Genomic DNA, 17279 nt, shown 5'->3' with positions numbered 1-17279 from the left:
GTAGGGAAATTAAGCCTACAAATGAGTATTCTCAGAAAGATTCAAGAAAATCTGTTTGTTTTTGATACAATCCAAAATCTTATTTTCTTATTGGTTCTTTCCATATTGTTTTTGGTGAAGGATCTTATACAAGTTGCTCTAAAAGTGAAGCTAAAATGAGACGAAAATAGCACATAATGCAGGATTTGATTTCTCCAGTTTTTGCATAAATGAACTATATATCAGGATTGCAATTCTCAAAGTCACCTAAATCATTCTTAAACTTTTGGTACCTTAACAGATTTATCTTATTTTGGATTCATTGCAGAAATGCATTAACTTTTGCTGTTTTGATTTTAAGAAATCATGGCAGATATTAATTTTCATATACAATTTCTGAAAAACTACAACTTTGCTACAGATAATAGTTTTACTTTCCATGACAAAATACCTTATCAAACCTAATAAAAGTTATTTTCACTCCCTATTCCTATTCCTTTTTTTTTACTCTCAGTTACTAATGACCTTTAAGTTATTTCTTGGGCAGGTAGAGGGAAGCAATCCAAAGAGATGATATAAACTAGAATTACAGCATTTTTGAATTGGAAGGGACCTTAGAGACCTTAGGGACTTAGAGATCCCTCATTTTACACTGAAAAAGTTGATACTCATAGAGGTTAAAAGTCTTGACCAAGGTTATTCCAGCTAATAAACAAAAGACCTGGAAAAGGAAATGGCCCTAACAAAGCTAAGCCTTGAGTTCAGGTTTTCTGACTCTTGACTCTACTGTTTTCCCGCCATCCATGCTCTTTGTATCAAAAAGGTGACATAGCGTGACTCTCTCTCTGAGCCCACCCATGTGTCTCTCCACACGTACCCTTTTTCCTCCTAATAAACACTTGTTTCACTACCAAAAAAAAAAAAGTGACATAGGCTCACACTTACATAGAGAATTGCTGTTTGAACTCTATTTGAACTTTTCATGAGTTTATCTCCCCCTTCCCCACTCCTTTTCAGAATAACTTGACGTTTACAGGTACCATCAGTGGAGATGTCTGTGTGTGGAAAGACCACATATTGTGTAGAATCGTGGCCAAAGCTCACAACGGGCCTGTGTTTGCCATGTACACCACCCTTCGAGACGGACTTATTGTCACTGGTGGCAAGGAGAGGCCGTGAGTCCTCTTTCTTTTCACAGCCTTACTGAATATTCATGCGTTGTGATGCCTCTGGTTTGCAGTTAGTTATGTCTAGGCCACATGGATTATCCTCTGACCTTCCTCCTCATATGCTTCTCCTTTACTGCCTTTTATGCACCTTCTTGTTGATTTTTATTTCTGGTCTTAAATCCCTCCCAATGTTTTTCACATTGTAGATAAGTCTAAACTCCAACTGTGTGATCATTTTTCTGAGGTATGGATAGGTAGCTATCTTGCAGGTTAGGAATTAATTTTCTTAATGTCTCTCTGCCTGTATAAATATTGGCTGAGTAGTAGGTGGTGATCTATGGGGGAATCTTTGCCATTGGACTCAGGATGCATCTCGACTGCCTGCTTTCTTTTTGGTTCAAACTGGATACTAAGGGATAAAATTCATACTGCTGCATTAGAAAAGGATGAGAGGATACTAGAAATAAAATTTGCCTTGTTTGCTTTTGCTTGAGGCAAACTTGTTAGATAAAATTAAGACAAGACCTCAAAATGTGTGAGGAGAGGCCTTTTTCTGAGTGGTTTTCAAATCTCCCAGTGGAAACCAGATAGATACTTATCATTGATTTCCTACTAGCATATTCATATGCATGTTAAAATGGAATGTATATGTGACCAGGAAGTAAGTACATTCCTATACAGCATTGAAAGAACCAAAAATATGCAGCAGCTTTTGCTTTTCACATAAAGGAAGACTGTATAAGAGAAAAAAACATAAATGGGCTATATTTATCTTGCATATTACTCTGACATTCGTGTTTCCACACCTCATCTAGTCTTGCACACTCCTACTCACTAGTAACCTACTAAACTGTTCAGTAGCATATTTAATAATAATGGTTGGAAAGAAATGTGCTGCTCTTTTGGCCCTGAAAATATATTCTGTAGCACAGTATCTGAAATCCTATTATCTAGCCTTGCATTTCCATTATCCTCTTAACATTAAGAATCATTTTGGGGACTTCCCTGGCAGTACAGTGGATAGGACTTGGCACTTTCACTTCTGTGGCCCAGGTTCAACCTCTGGTCAGATAACTAAGATCCCACAAGCCACATGCACAGCCAAAAAAAAAAAAATTCATTTTGCACGTTTCCTCAGTCAAGAAGTATTATGAGAGAGGATATATGATGTGTGGGCAGGGGGCGGTGCTAAGCAAACTTATGCTAATGTCAGAAAAATAAGTGTTCATAAAATAAAATTTGCTTAAACTGAATGTTTGAGACACTGCATCTAAAAATTGCCATAGAAAGTTTAGAAGAATATAAAGATTGGAGCCTCTTTTTCTGTTCTGCTTATAATTTAGTATTTGTTTATAATAAAAATTATTTGTAATAGCCAATAATAAATGCTTCTTTTGGTTGGGGTTGTTATTTTCTTAGGTCAAAAGAAGGAGGAGCAGTCAAACTGTGGGATCAGGAACTGAGGCGTTGCCGCGCCTTCAGGCTTGAGACAGGACAAGTCACAGATTGTGTCCGTTCTGTGTGCAGAGGCAAGGTAAGATGTTTCTTGAGGCATTACAGTGCAGCAGACAGTAGAAAACAGTTATTCCTGTGATTCTCTCACCTTTCGCAACTTGATGAATAATAACTCAAAGATGGACTTGCTTGCCACTTTTCCTCTGCCTCTTCTCTGCTGCTTTCTTTGCAGAAAGACAGGAAGCTGTTCTCCTAAGCACTGTATCTAAACCTCCTTATTTTCTTGCATCTGCTAATTCAGCTCTGGTAGACAGCTACATTTATTTGCCAGTTAACTCGTTTTCATTAAAGCAGCTGTCTCCATTTGTTTAAAAAACACACATTGCTCTAAAAAATTTGACCGTGCCTGCACTCACAATAAGTGAATTTATAAATTACACACATGTATTATCCTGTCTTTGTATTAAATATTAGTTAAGCTTACTTTTATATCTAGTTATTTTTAACTAAAATCCAATACTTTCTTCCTATATCCCAATGCACTTACACCTCTTTGGAGATCTTCAGACCAATATATCATAGTCAAAGTCAAAACTTTGATGACTGGAGAAGCGAGGTGTGTTATCTTTAGCGTGGGCTTTGCACATGCGGCCTGGCTCAGTGCTCTGCAGACGCGCCTCTGGTCATAGAAAGCTTTGCATGAGCTAATGGCTGGCTTGCTACTAAATTAGTCAAAACAAAAAATTCTCTGAAAGTATGTTATTTTGGTTTTGGACCCAAATCCAATGTGTGTATGTTGAGTTTGGGGGTGCTTCCCACACACCACCAAACAATTCTCCAACACCAGCAGCGTGTCCAAAAATTCAACTGAGTTCTGACAGTATCTACCAGAGAAGGGATTGGATTCCACAGGTTGAAGGTTCAATCCTACAAGACTGCTCCCCTCACCACCACTTCAGATGCCACGTTCTTACCTATGCTCCTGACCGGCTGTAGCTTGGGGTTCCCAACAACTCCTCCTGGACTTCAGACACCAGTCAGTTACCTATCCTTCTGACCTACTGCCTATAAATTAGAGAGGGTTGTACAACCCCTCCTCGGGTTCAGTTATTTTGCTAGAGTGGCTTACAGAGCCCAGAGAAACATGTTACTTACTGGATCACCAGTTTATTGTAAAAGAATATAGCTCATGAACTGCCAGATGTAGAACTGCACAAGGCAAGGTATATGGGGAGGGGAGAGGAGCTTCCATGACCACTCAGCCTGCATCTCCACGTGTGCACCAACTTGAAAGCTCTCCAAACCCTGACCTTTTGGGTTTTTATGGAGGCTTCTTATATAGTCATAATTGATTAAATCTTTCACTATTGGTAACTGATTCAACTTCTAGCCCCTCCCCCATCCCCGAGGGGGGAGAGGAGAGTGTGAACCTGCCAGTCCCTAACCCCAACCCATAGTTGGGTCTCCTGGCAACCAGCCCCCATCCTTTGGTGAGGTCCATAGCAAAAGATACCCCTCTTTTGTTCATCTCTTAGGAAATTCCAAGGGTTTTAGGAGCTTCATGCCAGTAAGCGGGGACAGACCAAATATATAGGCCATCCCCAAGTTAAAGTTTTTCGATTTTAAGATGGTGCAAAACAGGGAAACCGGCTCGGTTCTTTGTGGCTGTCTGGAGGGGTGGGATAGGGAGGGTGGGAGGGAGGGAGACAAAGAGGGAAGAGATATGGGAACATATATATATGTATAACTGACTCACTCTGTTATAAAGCAGAAACTAACACACCATTGTAAAGCAATTATACCCCAATAAAGATGTTAAAAAAATAAAAATAAAAAAAAAATTTAAAAAAAAAGATGGTGCAAAAATGATACAAATTCAGTAGAAACCATATTTCGAATTTTGAATTTTTATCTTGCCCCAGCTAGTGACGTGCGGTACAATCCTCTCGTGATGCCGGGCAGCGCAGCAAGCCACAGCTCCCAGTCAGCTGCAAGGGCCAAAAATCAATTTACTTACAGCCATGCTGTCTGTACTGAGACGACCACTATGTTTTTCACTTTCAGGATAGTATTCAATAAACGACATGAGGTATCCAACACTCTATTATAAAATAGGCTTTGTGTTAGATGATTTTGCCCAACTGGAGGCTCAAGTAAGTGTCCTGAGCATGTTTAAGGTAGGCCAGGCTATCATGTTTGATAGGTTAGGTGTGTCAAATGCACTTTTAACTTATGACGTTGTTAACTTACGATGGGCTTATCAGATGCAACCCCATCATAAGTTGAGGAAGATCTGTATATTTCTTATTCTACGTCATAGTATCACATAGGCCAGTAGGTCGTTCTCATATTATTAAGAAGAGCAACTGTGGTATTCCATTAAATATATTGGCCTCACTTGTGTTTCAGGGCAAGCTACTAGTGGGGACAAGGAATGCTGAAATAATTGAAGTTGGAGAGAAAAATGCAGCATGTAATATTTTAGTTAACAGTCATGTGGATGGACCTATATGGGGACTGGCGACACATCCTTCCAGGGATTTTTTCCTTTCTGCTGCAGAAGATGGGACAGTGAGACTCTGGGACATTGCTGATAAAGTAGGTATATTTTTAAAGATGTTACAGTTTCTAAGAAGCAAAGTCCTAAATTGCTAGCACTTAAAGAACTATCTCAGCATTGTGTTGAGAATTTGGGGGAGAAACTGGTTTACTTTGTAAGTACTCTGCTTAATGTAGTTCTCTGTGATTCTTTTGGTTCTTATGCAGAAGATGTTGAACAAAGTGAATTTGGGACATGCTGCTTGTACTGTGTGTTATAGCCCTGAAGGGGACATGGTGGCTATTGGAATGAAAAATGGAGAATTTATTATTTTACTTGTGAGCTCTCTAAAGATATGGGGAAAGAAGAGAGATAGACGATGTGCAATCCACGATATCAGGTTAGTCAACAAATGGAATGGTATGTCAAGGATACTCTTTAAATGACCCAGCTTGCATTTGGAAAAAAGGTCCTTAGTGCCTGTAGCATTTCAACACATCATAAATTATAGGCTGAAATATGGCTGTTTGTATACTTATCTACTTCTCCTTACTAAATTATGAGTCCATTGGGCACCAGCCACAGTGCCTTATAATAGCAGGTATTCAGGGAATGTTTGATGAATAAGTGTCACACTGGACATGTCCAGTAAGTTCATCCTGCCAAGAATTATCTTCCATCTGCCCTTAAAAGTCTAGAAAATTAGGGACTTCCCTGGCAGTCCAGTGGTTAGGACTTGGCGCTTTCACGGCTGTGGCCCGGGTTCAATCCCTAGTTAGGGAACTAGGATACCGCAAGCCGCATGGCGTGGCAAAAAAAAAAAAAAAAAAAGCCTGGAAGGGCTTCCCTTGTGGCGCAGTGGTTAAGAATCCGCCTGCCAATGCAGGGGACACAGGTTCGAGCCCTGGTCGGGGAAGATCCCACATGCTGCAGAGCAACTAAGCCCGTGCGCCACAACTACTGAGCCGTGCTCTAGAGCCCGTGAGCCACAACCACTGAGCCCGTGTGCCTAGAGCGTGTGCTCCGCAGTAAGAGAAGCCACCGCAATAAGAAGCCCGCGCACCACAACAGAGAGTAGCCTCCACTCACCACAACTAGAGAAAGACCGCATGCAGCAATGAAGACCCAATGCAGCCCCAAAAAAAAAAAGCCTGGAAAATTAAACTTAAAACCCCAAACATCTTTTACTTCTCTTCGTCTCCACTGAATATATAGTTCATTCATTTAATCCATAGTCATTGAACATCTATGCCCCAGATTATGAATTAATTAAAACTTTTCTTGAGCCTTTTTCAGTGCTTAAGCTTATATTAACAGTGGTTACCATTTACTGAGCACTTCTATGTGATCAAGATAGATTATTGAATCCAGGTCTGTCAAAAGCTTGCACTGTTTTCACCAGTAAAACCGTTTTTACAAATGAAACCTTCTTCAGATCTTCAGTATATAAAACAGTAATTATGGCTTCCCTCAGCTCTCCAGTTTCCCAAAGGTACATGAGCAAGACTTATGGAGCATTTTCAAAAAACTGAACTGTCCCATACTGCTTTGCATCATCGATAGGCAAATGGTACTTTATTATTTTAAAATAACTTCTTCCAAGCTTCAGGTAGTATCACTTCATCTAATAACGTTACATGAGTTAAGCTGGCCTGTGTCCCTTGCTATTACGACATGATCTTTCCAGATGAAAGGATCCTATCGTACTGAATTATGTAATTTAGGAAGAATATATGTAAATTGTTAGTGGCTTTTTAAAAACTGAGCTATTTTTAAAGAAATTAGGAGATGAAAATTCAGGAACCACTTAATGTTGAAGTAAAATGTAAACCTTTTGTTTTATGTAACATAGACAAATATCAGTATACACAATCTGTTGTGACTATCAGGTAAATCTGTTTGAGGCCATATCACACATTATTTATCTCAAATACTTATTTTTGAGAACTGAAAAGTCAGTGGTCTTAAATGTTTATATTATTTCATGTGGTCTAATGCATCTTTTACATGTCACCTTTTGTTACATGTTCAGATTTAGTCCAGATTCCCGGTTTCTGGCAGTGGGTTCCAGTGAGAATTCAGTGGATTTTTATGACCTGACATTGGGTCCCACCCTTAACAGAATCAGCTACTGCAAAGACATTCCAAGCTTTGTCATTCAAATGGACTTCTCTGCAGATAGCAGACACCTCCAGGTACAGTACCAAGACTATTTGAATAGTCTTTACATTGTTAGTGCTTTTAAAACTCCTCAGTTCCAGAGCTTCTCAACTCTTGCCTTTTATTCACTACTATTCACTGTTTCTGTATAAATTCTTTACTAATCTATTCTTACCAGTCCTTTTCTTCATTTTTTTGCTCACAGATTTTTGTAGTCATGTTTTAGTCTTAATAATGTTAGAAATGTAAATCAAGTAGCACTTTGCCAGTTTACTATAAACTACTTCTGGATTTTGCTTCTCACATGATGGAATTGTTCCATTTTAATATTATGGAAGGTCTCCACTGGTTGCTATAAACGGCATGTCTATGAAGTGCCTTCAGGAAAACATCTTCTGGATCAGGCTGCCATTGACAGAATTACTTGGGCTACATGGACTAGGTAAATATTTCATATATCAGAAGGGAAGAGCTGACTGAAGGTCAGCAAGGAAAACTGGAAAATCCTATTTCTGAACAGTTAGAGCCATTCCCACTACGGGACAGTAATTGAGTTTTAAGTTTTTGTTACCATCTTGAATTCTTCCTAAGAAGAGAATGATATACTTACTCATGCTGGGACCCCTTTTGATCAAATATTTCTATGCTTTATCAGTTCTTTTAATTAAAGGAAATCAAAGTTGTGACTTTAAAGATGCCCTGATACTTCCTTAACATAAGTAGGTTTAATAACAGACAATGAAACCATGTATTGGGTACTGTTAGGCAACTGTATTATTTCCCTGTCTAAAGGAATGCTATTGATAGCAGCTGTTAGAAATGAAACCTTATAAAATGGGTTCAGATTTGCTGGCTGTAGAACAGATAACCATGCATAACCATCAATGAAAATGAAAAATGCCATCAACACTTTAAATTTTAAAGTAGTTCTATCAGTTATCATAAAGTATTAAACTGACTTTATAAAGGATTAATCTATAAACCCTTAAAATTATAGAACTTATTGAGAAAAGGTGTATTGGGGGTGAGGGAGTGCCATCCCGGCAGGTTCAGGCTTACGACAAGGTTCCTGTGTTTAAATAACATAACTAGGTACTCAGAGGTTAATTACCAAGAAACTTTTTCAGTTTGGTAAACCTGTGTGTATTCCTTCTCTCTAGCATTCTAGGAGATGAAGTTATGGGAATCTGGTCCAGACATGCTGAGAAAGCTGATGTCACCTGTGCCTGCGTCTCTCATTCAGGAATCAGCCTTGTAACAGGAGATGACTTTGGCATGGTTAAGTTATTTGACTTCCCATGTCCTGAAAAATTTGTAAGTTTACGTTGGGTTTAGTATTTTATGTAACTTTACTCCCGATTTAGACTTCTGATCATTAGTACTTTTTCCCACATAATAGCTAAAATGTTATATTGTCTCATGATTTGAAAATACTTTTAAATTTGTGATTCTAAAATTTTCTCCAAACTTCCTAAATCCATTACTCTGAAATAAAAGCTATTAGAAATTATCTCCCCTTGCCCCCAAGCCACGCCATCTTCCTAAACTATCCTGTGATTAGTCTTTTATCAAACCTTTAATCAGTTACCAAATTTCAAATGCTTTTCAATGCAGATCCATTACTGATTCTGAGAAAGCATTTCATCATTAGCTGTGCTCCAAACTGCTTTCTCCACAGCACTCGTGATGGAGATAATGGCTCCTGATTAAGAACCTTTGACTTCTGTGTTCGTCACACACCCTGAGCTTTGTTCTTGTTTTTTAGGCGAAGCACAAAAGGTTCTTGGGTCATTCACCCCATGTGACAAATATTCGATTTACCAGTGGTGATCGACATGTTATTAGTGCTGGAGGTGATGACTGCAGGTTGGTAACTTTCTCAGCCCAAGAAGAGCAGGGACTGTCTTTTACTAGTTAAGAGATTATTACTATTTCTTCGACAGGTTCAGTTTATGGACTCAGCTAGTCATCATAATAAGGTCGCCTAACCATATGGCTCCTTGGGGTCACATACTATGTAAATACAGAATAAAAGGAATTGAAAGAGTAAAGTTTTTACACATGTATGATTTGAAAGCTTAATTTAAAACATTGTAAACTGTTCTGAAAATCTATAAATATAATGAACTCACTGCAGTTCTTTCTCTGATTGCAGTTTATTTGTCTGGAAATGTGTACATATGCCTCATTGAAAGATACGGATGCTGAGAAGACTCCATAAAGTAACAGCCTTGAGAAACCAGAGCCTACCCAAGAGGAAAAAAACCAGAACCAAACCCTGCATGGTCATGTGGTGCTAACTTAAGACTGTAACAGGGATTTATCCAAATTTGTTAAAATAGTAGAAAGATTGATAAGTTCAAAATATTTGTTATATGCACTAAATAACTGTCCATAATCCATACACTGCCAGATAATTACATTTCAAGGAGAGACTGAAGAAATATTTGCTGGTAAAAGCCACCCCCCATTTTAGGGAGGATGCAGATTTGGCAGACTTCCTGGGGAGGTTTGGGAGACAGTGCTTCTCAAAGAAACGAACCAAAACCTTAAAAATCCAACTTGGATAATTTTCTTCCTCTTTTTCTTTTTAGAATTTATATTTTATTTTCAAGTTTCAATTGTTTAATAAAATATTTTATCCTTGTGTTCACATAAGGAAATACACCATCACCCTAAAGGATCACAGGTTTTAAAAGGCAAACATTATTTTCCCTAAGAAAACACACACAGGCTTTACTGGAGAACATGATGCTTCTTAAGCATTAATAAAGTCCTGTTTATAAAGGACATTTTTCTCCTGGAAATTTTAAATTCAGGAACAAATCCAAAGTTAGTAGTGTATGATTGCTACATTTTCATTTTTGAGCTGTCAATCTTATGTTCAGAATTCATCCCTATAATTGAAAGAGTAAAATATGATCATGGCCTCATTAATGAAAAAGTAGTATGATGAACAATCATTTCCAGTGGTGTACAGCTTAAGGTTTTATATAGCAATGGTATTTAACTGGCAGAGAATATGAATATTTAAAGATGTAGTCTAATAGAAACATTGTTTAACATGTAAACTAAAGCGTTAAGTTCACACTTACGAAGTTATACAATTTAGCTAACTCTTGAAATAAAATTTTTATAGCCTTTTTTTTCTATTGGAAAAACTTGTTTAGTTAGATGTATGTCACCCCATCGGCTGACTTCCAAAAGGAATGAAGATAGGTCCACTTGTAAAACTTGTCTATAAAAATTCCTTTTTCACTGGGGCTGAACTCTTAGATCTTTACTCCTCTTCACTTTAAATGCTGCCAAAGATCGGTACTTGCCATTCAGGAACTTGCTGTTTAGCTTATCTGTAGTTTCCTGAAGACTGGAAGTTATGCAGACTGCTATTTAAAAATATATTTTTCTAAGTATGAAGAAGTTTAAGAGGCTCTTCTGGTCCTGTAATTTTTACTTTAATGTGTTAATTATCTTTGTAGCATAACAGACCCCTTCTTCAGGTTTCTGGAAACCTGTTTTCTATGTGCAACACCTTGTAAATGTTAAGAACAGAAATGGCTGAATTTTATCATGGAAAGCCTAAGCGGTGATTGAACCTGGCCAGTTTTAAAGCTCTGAATAGCTGTGTCTGAAGGACTGATTGGGGTGTTTGTTAAGAAGCTTGCAACATTAAGATCATTTTCTTTCATTTTTCTTATCAATGGATTCTCCTAAACTAAGCCCAATTTGAGAAAACACTAATATTAAGTTTCTATTCATGTATATTATAAAGGAGCAGCCAATAAATTAGAGCAAAGAATTCCCATGAACCACACTCTCCTCTCCCTCTGTTTTTGAGGCTGTTGCAGTTTCAAATTTTCCTTCTGAGTCAAGTTCACCTGCTTTTGGCTGAAGAGAAATTCCAGTTCCTTTACAGTGCGGGTAGAAACTCAACTATAACCTTAAGCAAATAAACTATATAGGATAAAATTGCTTCCACTGCATTTTTGTTCTTCCCAGTGGCCAACCTGATAAGCCAGCCTGAATCACTGTTGTCAGTTTCTCGATTAAAGGTCACGATGATTTTAAGTAGTCATCCCACAGCCACCTTGCTTATAGCAGCCATCAACTACAGGAAGGTGAATAACCACAGTAGGCCATGTAGATTATGACCTATGTTTTTTTAACCCAGAGAATTACTTTTGTATGCAGTATTTGAAATTACTTTTGTGTGCAGTATTTGACTAAACTCCCGAATTTGTAACCTGAGCCTTCTCCTAGCACCTTTAGTCCTGTTTCTGGCAGATGCATGCCAAAGCACCCTCTGCACCCTGGTTCCACTGTGGAATGCTAGCCACATCTGTTCCCTTATTTTTGGTGATCTTTTTCGATGACGGTTCATTTTGGACCAAGTTACCCAACAGATATTTTAGAGTCAGCCTTAGCTTGCCCATAAACCATAGCAACTGAAGGTAAAAATTCCTAAATGTGTCTCCAGGCTGTGTCTATTAAATAGCCAAAAAACAATCTGATTTCAGCATGTTTTTATTTCCCTGTAAAATGGCTGAACTAAAACCACTTTAAGCTCTTGTTTCCCAGTTACGTTCTTTACAGTGAAATTATGAGAATGCAGCTATACTCCATTTATAAGTAATGATACTAAAAAGTCTGTTTAAATTTCTGGAAATACAATTTAAAACAAATTTCTTCTGCACAGATGTAAAGCATCTCAAGTAAGTTAACACTGGAATGAAAAAATACCTTCAATTCAATGAAGAAAACTTTTTAGAATGAAGTGGAATTGTCATTCATTTCACCCAAGCCTAACTAACTACATGATAGCTTTATGCATGCTCGTGTGCACTTTTTGTAATGTTTCAAGTCTTATAAGCACAGCAAAGTGCAACTTAAAAGACTCTAAGTGCAACTTTAATAACTGGATAATTCTTTCTTCTCTCAATGGAAAAGAGATGGCCACAAGGCTGCTGGTTTTAGGCTCTGAAACGTGGACTTTTACATACGTAGTTTTATTATCCCTTGGGTATATGACTAAGCAAGTCAATGAACTTTTTTTTTAATAGTTTAATTTGGTCCTGAGAATATTTTGAGTCTTTACTGTCCCTTTTGCATTAACTCTTTTGTAACCAACTAACTTTTAGCTTTACTTTTTAAAAAACTACATCGTCTTTAAAATCAGTGATCCGTTATTTAATTCTAAAGCATTGGACACTTCCTGCCTTAACAGTTTTAAAACCACATATACAAAAGCCTGTTTTCATTCAGTATTCCAAAAGTTTAGTCCTATTTTGCAGTTTACCCATCTGATCTCTGTAATTATACAGTCTGTCATTTAAAAAAATCTTTTACATTTAAAAAATTATCTTCAGTAATAACTATATTTTCTGTGGAGTTAGTTACTTCTTAGAATGTTATTTTTCAGAATGTGAGAATATATATGTATAGCTATAATCTTGTGAGTTTAAAGTTTGTTCTGATACATTATGTATATACTTGTAAAAAAATTTTGTATAATTTTGTGATAATGTAGATCCCAAAATATTTATTTAAAAAACATATGTTAACAGTAAATGAAGGCATTTTAAGGAACCGTTCCTATTTTTTGCCCTTGCCGTTCCAACTGTTTCACCCTACACGCCCCACCTCACTCATTGTTTCTCAGAAAGCAAGGGACTGAGATATTTGGGAACCATTTACCAAAGCAGCACTCAACCCAAGAAGCTTGTATTATCATGTTTTTCATACTAAATTCACTTTAAAAGTCGGGCTGAATAACTGTCTTAAGCCACCTCAACACTGTGGGCCACTCCTGTTTTCAGAGTCGAAGAAAACAGCAATCCAACTTTTGGAGGAAGGACACTGCCCTCATACATCTCTCTACACACATAGCAACGCTGTAGCCTGAAACTGGATTATCAGTACTAACAAACAATGATTTCACCAACATTGTAAATGCTGATACTTGAACACAGCAGTTTCACACACAAACATGCCTCAAATGTTTTAATAGAATTCAGCTTCTCCTGAAACTATCTTTCCATAGTCAAAACAAAACAACAAAAAAACACCCAATGTTAAAATCACTTAATAAACGTACAAACTTGAAAAATGAGACACTTCAGATAGGCAATAAACTTCATTATTATGAAAGCAATATATTCCAAGTTTCAAAGATTTGACAAATTCTGTAGAATGTCTTTCATCAGTAATGGAAACTTTCAAACTCCATAGTCTTCTGCCAAGAAGGACTGGGTGTCATTCACTGAATAAAAAAAACCAAAAATTTTTTCAATTAACTGCTTTAATTAACATAAGTTAAGAGAAGTTGTGTATTTTCAGACAATGAATCTTTGGTTCTAATACTAACATATGCATTTAAATTTACAGGCCACAGTAAAAATATTTTGAAATTTACTTTCAATGTTTTACAATTACTAATGTCTAAGAAAACTGATGTGAGATTTGTAAGCAGTATAACTCTTGAAGGCCTTAAGTTTATGTTCACATAGTACGTTCAGAAGTTAAAAATCTGATGTGGAGATGATCTAGGTAAACAAGCAATTGCCAAATGAAACAAAATTTGGTTTATGTAGTAAATTATTTTTTCAAAGGACCCTTAATTGAACAGCAGAGAAAAACCAAAGTGATTAAATTTCCCCCAAATTTGTATGCTTATAAATTTAAGAAACTAGATACTAGAAAAGCATTTGAAATGACATTAGAAAAACTGATGTTAACCTTTACCTGGTTTGAGGTCGAATCCATTTCAAGGCATGTCGTGGTGGTACAGTAATGGTGGGATGATAAAATGTACAGTCAGGTCTTGTACACTGAGTGTTAAATCTGCAGTGCTAAGGAGAGAGAATAGTTTCAACATCTGCAAAGCTAATACAAAAAAAACACAGCAATCTGAGATGACAGTAACCAGCCCACCATAAGGTTAATGGGGCAGCAGAGACGATCTGCAACTTCCGCTTTAATACACAACTGAAGCCCTGAAAAATGGACTCCCACCAAGACACAAAATCCTAATGAAAGAATAATAGCAAGTTAAGTTTCAAAAGGGACTTTAGTATGTAATACAAACTGCCTCTAATCAATGTACTAACCACCTTGCACATACTGCCCAACATCCCTTATATTTTACCCTCATCTATGCCCAACTGCAGTTGGGGAAGTAAAGGCCTTTCGTACGGTTTCCAGGCTGCTATTTCAAAGAGAAGATGATTCATGCTGAGCAACTAAACAGCTGGAGACACATCAACCAATCTTTAGTACCCAGACAATTAAAACCATGGTGGAAGTATGGATGGTATCCTTAAGTACTACTGGATTTCATCATCTCAGTTCTGGCATGAGGGCTGCGGGAGGGGGAACACACACAGGGGCAAAGAAGAATGGAAAGTGACCGGCGAAAGTGAGCTTCATTCTCCTGAGAGATTAGGCTACTGACATTAAATCGGTTCAGACAGCTTGGCCTAATGGGCCAGACACGGGCTCAGGGACAACTAAGGAATAACTTAAAGATCTTAAAAAACATAACATGAACTCTAACAAAAAAGTTAAACACTGGGGGGGTGGGGGAAGGAAGACAGTATAGTTTGCTAGTGACCTTACAAGCTCAGAATTGAGAAGTTACCACTAAATTCATTTTTGGGAAAATGAAAGTTCTTACTTTTGGATGATAGAAGGGACATTCCATTTTCTTACAAGCAGGGAAGTAACGGCAGAGTTGACTACTAGAAGGTGATGCTGGTGTTGTAACTGCTGGCAAAAATAAGGACAAAGGTGAAATTTATTTGGCAAAATAATTTTTAATGCAGTCTGCTGATATTTTTATGGGACCCACTTTTAAGTTAAAACACAAGGAGATTTATATATTCATTAGTTAAAATACTTTAGAACACTATAGGATGGGTACACTTGTTCTTTAAAGATAAATTAGAATAACTGATTATGGCACAATGATTTCTGAAACTATTCCTTGTTTTTCTTTTTAATTCAGTTTATAGTCACAAAATGTCATTTTTTTCATTTTTCACCCAAATGTAGTAGGGCACAAAGTCACCAACCTGGTTTTGGAGGCAGTACTGGAATTCTTCTACTCATATGAGTGAAGGGACACTCTGGTTTAGTACATTTTGCGTCGTATTTACAATTTGGATGAACAAACAAACATTTTTCAGCGAATTTACAATTGGGGAAGGCTCTATAAAACAAAAAGACGTATTACTCACATTTAATCTCCTCAATGCATTACTAGTTTTTTGTAGAGAGGGTCCATTATACTCCTAATTTCATCACTACTTGTTTTGAGAAACACAGAAGTAACAGAAAAAAAAGGAAACTCCATTTCTAAATGATGCCAGATATCAAAACAGGACACAACTGTCTATTCCAAAGCCTGGGGTAATAACAGATTTTCAGCTCAAGCCAGGCCACCATGAAAGGTAGAAGGGCTTTTTGTGATAATAAGAAACACCACTTACTCTCTAATTATGGTCTATGTAACACTGTATGGAGTAAACTCAATTTATGTGAGCACAACATATATGCAAGGCACCATACTATGAGGAAAAAAAAAAAAGACTGATCCTATGGTCTCCCTCTATATGCACATCCATAAAATTCTCACATCAAAATTTCCTTAAAGTTAAAAGATGATGAGATTCCACCTACAGGACCAAAAAAAAAAAAAAAAAAATCATCTCTCAAAGCTCACTCCACAGAACCAGCCAGCTAGCAAGGAAAAATTATACTGATGTCCAGAATATTTTCTCATTACCTATTAACTAATTTTTTCCCCAGACAAAAAAAAAAAAAAAAAAAAATCATCTCTCAAAGCTCACTCCACAGAACCAGCCAGCTAGCAAGGAAAAATTATACTGATGTCCAGAATATTTTCTCATTACCTATTAACTAATTTTTTCCCCAGTCTTAAAATCTGTGTGTAAACACAATGCAAACTGGGGCGGTTACCATATACCCATCTCCTTAAGTGTACAGAATCCTCAAGGACACCCAAGAATTTCAGTATCTCAAGGTATGAGGCCCAAAGAAGCCTCCTCCTACCTCCACCACCAAATACACAGACACAAGCGAATGCTGTCCTGCGAGTGCCAGAGTAAGTATCACTGCTGCATTTAGTTGTAGAACTCAAACTTGTCCACAGAAAAGAACAAAAGTCAGCTGTATCTAGAATTAACCTGAAAACAGAATTAGTGCGCTGCTACTCACTTGCAAGGCGACACAGGATGATGGTAAGCACACTCATCCCCATTTTTACAGGCAGGCCAGTACTTGCAACGCTCCAAAAGTTTTTCTGGTTTCTGTGCCACACTCAGTTCACTCATCTCAGCTACAAAGGGAAACAAATTAAAAGTATCTCATTAATTATGATCAATTCAGGGACATGGCACCTTTAATAAATTTCCCTCAAAACCCATTCTTACAATCTTATGTTCTTCTACGTGTATAAGTTACACAGAATAAATGAGTCCGATTAATCTGATTAACACGGATACTAGGATCCTATAAAAGATTACTAGGAAGTAGACTACGGTTTTCACTGTGAAGAGTAAAGTGGACAGTGATGCTGCAACTAGAGCCAAGTTCTCACCGAAAAATTCTAACTCTCAAAATTATTTCAGCTGAATTAAGTATAAAACAGGAAAGAATGTCAATAGGGAGCCAATAAAATGAAATGAGAACTGAGCACACCAGGTGATAAAAAATGTGAACTAATTCTCATATTCAGGTTAAGATGATGAGTGTCTCAATACAAGAGTTCCCACTCGCTGAGGTATGTGCAGTTTTCTAAGTCCAGATGATAACTTCACATCAACGTACAAAGGGAAGAAAAGATTTTTGCTTAAAATGAGTCACAAATGTCATAACCTACAGGGACCTGGCAGATTACCTAACAGAGTGAGGCTGGCTGGGTGTAAGGTGATCAAATGGCAGAAAGCCTCTTGGAGGAA

General features: G+C 37.3%; 2 protein-coding genes across 5 annotated transcripts in view; one reads left to right on the top strand and one right to left on the bottom strand.

Annotated features, from left to right (window-relative positions):
* EML5 (EMAP like 5) overlaps positions 1 to 9494 on the top strand; it is an 80223-nt gene extending 70729 nt beyond the window's left edge. The window contains exons 24-32 of the mRNA XM_007462736.1: positions 997 to 1154; positions 2568 to 2682; positions 5013 to 5201; positions 5370 to 5542; positions 7175 to 7337; positions 7641 to 7744; positions 8463 to 8616; positions 9068 to 9168; positions 9458 to 9494. Coding sequence (XP_007462798.1) covers positions 997 to 1154; positions 2568 to 2682; positions 5013 to 5201; positions 5370 to 5542; positions 7175 to 7337; positions 7641 to 7744; positions 8463 to 8616; positions 9068 to 9168; positions 9458 to 9494 — 1194 coding nt within the window. The remainder of the gene's footprint in view (positions 1 to 996; positions 1155 to 2567; positions 2683 to 5012; positions 5202 to 5369; positions 5543 to 7174; positions 7338 to 7640; positions 7745 to 8462; positions 8617 to 9067; positions 9169 to 9457) is intronic.
* A 2802-nt stretch (positions 9495 to 12296) lies between these two features.
* ZC3H14 (zinc finger CCCH-type containing 14) overlaps positions 12297 to 17279 on the bottom strand; it is a 40297-nt gene continuing 35314 nt past the window's right edge. For 2 of the 4 annotated variants that reach the window (XM_007462733.1, XM_007462735.1), the window contains 5 exons: positions 16537 to 16657; positions 15372 to 15508; positions 14975 to 15063; positions 14044 to 14150; positions 12297 to 13561 (listed from right to left, as the gene is read on the bottom strand). In XM_007462733.1, the coding sequence (XP_007462795.1) occupies positions 13555 to 13561; positions 14044 to 14150; positions 14975 to 15063; positions 15372 to 15508; positions 16537 to 16657 (461 nt within the window). In that variant the 3' untranslated portion in view covers positions 12297 to 13554. Of the gene's footprint in view, positions 13562 to 14043; positions 14151 to 14974; positions 15067 to 15371; positions 15509 to 16536; positions 16658 to 17279 lie in introns of all 4 variants that reach the window. The other 2 variants (XM_007462734.1, XM_007462732.1) reach the window with 2 other exon arrangements.

The sequence above is a fragment of the Lipotes vexillifer genome, unplaced genomic scaffold, assembly GCF_000442215.2.
Source record: "Lipotes vexillifer unplaced genomic scaffold, Lipotes_vexillifer_v1.1 scaffold883, whole genome shotgun sequence".
In the NCBI taxonomy this organism is placed as follows: domain Eukaryota; kingdom Metazoa; phylum Chordata; class Mammalia; order Artiodactyla; family Lipotidae; genus Lipotes; species Lipotes vexillifer.
Note: the sequence above shows the minus strand (reverse complement) of the source record. Positions and strands in the feature narration are given on the sequence as shown.